Here is a 2,777-nt window from a genome sequence, read left to right on the forward strand (position 1 = left end):
CTCCATATTAATGTGTTGAGCTTTTTTTTGTTCCAAAAAAAATTTCCTTCTGCGTTTTTTTGTTTGTTTTGTCGCTGGCATATACTTATTCATCTTTCTAGAATGAACATGTTCGCATTGCATAGTTCATAGTGCTACTGTGCTAACATAATAGCATTATTACTCATTGATCAATCAACTATTTTATAAAAAAATCCACAAAGCACCACAAACCCTGTATACAGAGAACTTATTAAGCAAAAATACTATTAAGAGACAGAATTAGAGCAAGCTGCTACAATTGCATATGCCTTAATATAATTAATTAAATTCCTCACCAAAAGAATATAATAAAGAATTCAAAATTCTGTAAAGTGTAAATAAATAAATAATCTCTATATCTCTCTCACTCTCGCTCTTTTGTATTTTACTTGCCGTCTCTTTGAGATCTATTCCCCTTACTTTAAAAACAATGAATAAAAAAATTTACTACAGAGGATATCCCTGGATCCTTCTTCTTCTTGTGCACTAGAATTAGAATGGTAGCTATCGGCTAAACGACACCGTTATGTTTTGTTATGTACACTTACGGTGCAACAAAAACGGATTATTGGATCGGAGCCTCTGTCTTGTCTCTGTTGTGACAAAAGCAACACTTTCCGCAGCAGAATAATAGTTCAGAGTCACATAAAACACACGATCACGTTCATGCAATGCTGATCACTCCATACATGTTGAGATTGTGATGATGATGATTATGAGGATTATTATTTTGGCTTTGATTCACCAATTGGTGATGACACCTCATAAACCCTTCAATTTTGTTATTGTTAAACTTCCAATCCCCAACAATAACCCTAACTTCTTCTTCTTCTTCTTCTTCTTCTTCTTCTGATACTAACGATGTCGATTCATCTTCTTCTTCTTCTACTTTGAATTCTTGTTGTGGTTCTTCTTCTTCTTCTTCGTCTTCGAGATCGTCGTCGCATTGATCTGGAACAAGAAACATCTTCAACCTTCCGTGTTCTCTCGAAGCGTAGAGAATCTCAGGTCTTTTGATTCTCACTTTGTTGAGTTGCAACCTTCCATTCTCCCTCACCGGAATAAGAGCGAAACTCGCTTGTCCCTTCTGGTTCAACGAAGAAAGCGGCGGAGGAAATGACGGAGCCGCCGCCGCCGCCTTCGAATTCCTCAATAACTCTCTCCTATTATCATTCCTATTTTCCTCAACATCAAGATCTTCGATCTTCTGCGTTATCTTTTGATCTTTGTCTTCACCGTCCACTAGCGTTTCCTCGATGCTCTCAAACCCTAGACTCTCGGTGCAGAACGTCCGCTTGCAATTGCCATCGGTTTCTTCGTCAACAACCACGGCTTTCGACGGTGGAGGAGGAGGAGGAGGAGGAGGATCGGTGATCGCCCGCGCCAAGATTCGCGAAGAGGATCGGTTAGAAGTCTTGAAACTGTTCTTGAAGGCGCTGAAAACGTGGAAGAAGAGAGAATAGAAATGCTTCTTGAATGTATGAAGAAGAAAAGAAAGAGGAAGAGAAAGCGAAAGAAGAATAGGGAGGTACAAAGAAAATATCGTCATGGATTGTTCCTCGATCAATAATGTATGTTTCTCAAATCAATCTTATGTTAAAAAAGAATAAAGGAAAACAGGATTAATAGAAGAGAGTAGGGATGTGTGCTGTGTCCAAGAGAAGACAAAAGAAGAGAGAAGGCTAGGGTGAGGGTCTTAATATCAACACCCTCATCCCAAAGATAGAGAGAGATATATAGTATTATTATTTATGTATGGGTAATGGTGATGAGGTGAAGAGACAAGAGAGAGTGGGGAAAAAATCAAAGAAGAAGAAGAGTGTGAAAATTGATTAACATGAGAGGGTATGTTGGTGTTTGAGCTGTAGTGAAAAGAGCGAAGTTAGCTAATTAGTAAACGGTGCCGAGTCCCACGTGAGATGCCCCTATGATTTCTCCCAATTTGGCACATTGCCAATTTCCCTTCCTCACTTTTCAAACCCTATCCTCACCTTAAATAGTGAGCTGGATGATGAAATTAAAAAACATGGAAACTAATTTTAGGGTGTTTGATGAGTAACTGGAAAAGGTAATTTAATTTTGGAGAGAATATAAGATATTCTATTATAATTTTTTGGATACTTTTAAGAAATATTTTTTGGATACTTTTAAGAAATATTTTTTTCCTTTGAGAATTAAGAAAGGATTTTGCTAGTTTGAATGATGTATTTTAGACACACAAAAAAAGAGGTATTTCAAATTTTACTTATTTCAGAAGGATTTTTTAAAATTTTCAAACTTTTTTTGATATTTCAATTTATTCTGTTTTTTTTTCTTTCCTTATTTTCTTCCAATTACCTTATTTCCTTTCAATTCACGCAAGAAAATTATTTTATCTAAACAAAAATTTTGAAGAAGGAATTTAGTTAAAACATTTGAATACTGTGTTTGGATAGGGTAATTAAAAGAAGAAAATTAATTTAGAAAGGATTCGAAATATTTGTTGTTGTGTTTTTGTTTCGGTATCTAAAAAGGATTCGAAATATTTTATAATAAAATCATATCTCTGCATATTTAATTGAAAATTTGAAATAATTTTTTATGAAAGAACGTTTGAAGATTATTAGAATTTATTATTTTTAGCTATAAGTTAGTCATATAAATATTTAAAAGTAAGAGATATATGTTGTTAAATTACTAGATTAAAGAAATTGAGTTGATGTGTAAGTGTGTGTTTGGCAGGGTGAATGCGGATCAGATCGGATATAGACAAAATT

The 2,777-nt window shown here is 34.6% G+C and overlaps 1 protein-coding gene across 1 annotated transcript; it reads right to left on the reverse strand.

Annotated features, from left to right (window-relative positions):
* Positions 1-261: 261 nt before the first annotated feature.
* Positions 262-1,801, reverse strand: LOC112775222 (uncharacterized). Its single transcript, XM_025818717.3, has one exon. The coding sequence runs from the start codon at positions 1,568-1,570 to the stop codon at positions 686-688; it is 885 nt and encodes a 294-aa protein (XP_025674502.1). The 5' UTR covers positions 1,571-1,801; the 3' UTR covers positions 262-685.
* Positions 1,802-2,777: the final 976 nt, after the last annotated feature.

This window comes from Arachis hypogaea, chromosome 19 (assembly GCF_003086295.3).
Source record: "Arachis hypogaea cultivar Tifrunner chromosome 19, arahy.Tifrunner.gnm2.J5K5, whole genome shotgun sequence".
In the NCBI taxonomy this organism is placed as follows: domain Eukaryota; kingdom Viridiplantae; phylum Streptophyta; class Magnoliopsida; order Fabales; family Fabaceae; genus Arachis; species Arachis hypogaea.

Coding starts and splice junctions, on each gene's coding strand:
- LOC112775222 (XM_025818717.3), bottom strand. CDS start 1,570: ATGACGATATTTTCTTTGTACCTCCCTATTCTTCTTTCGCTTTCTCTT.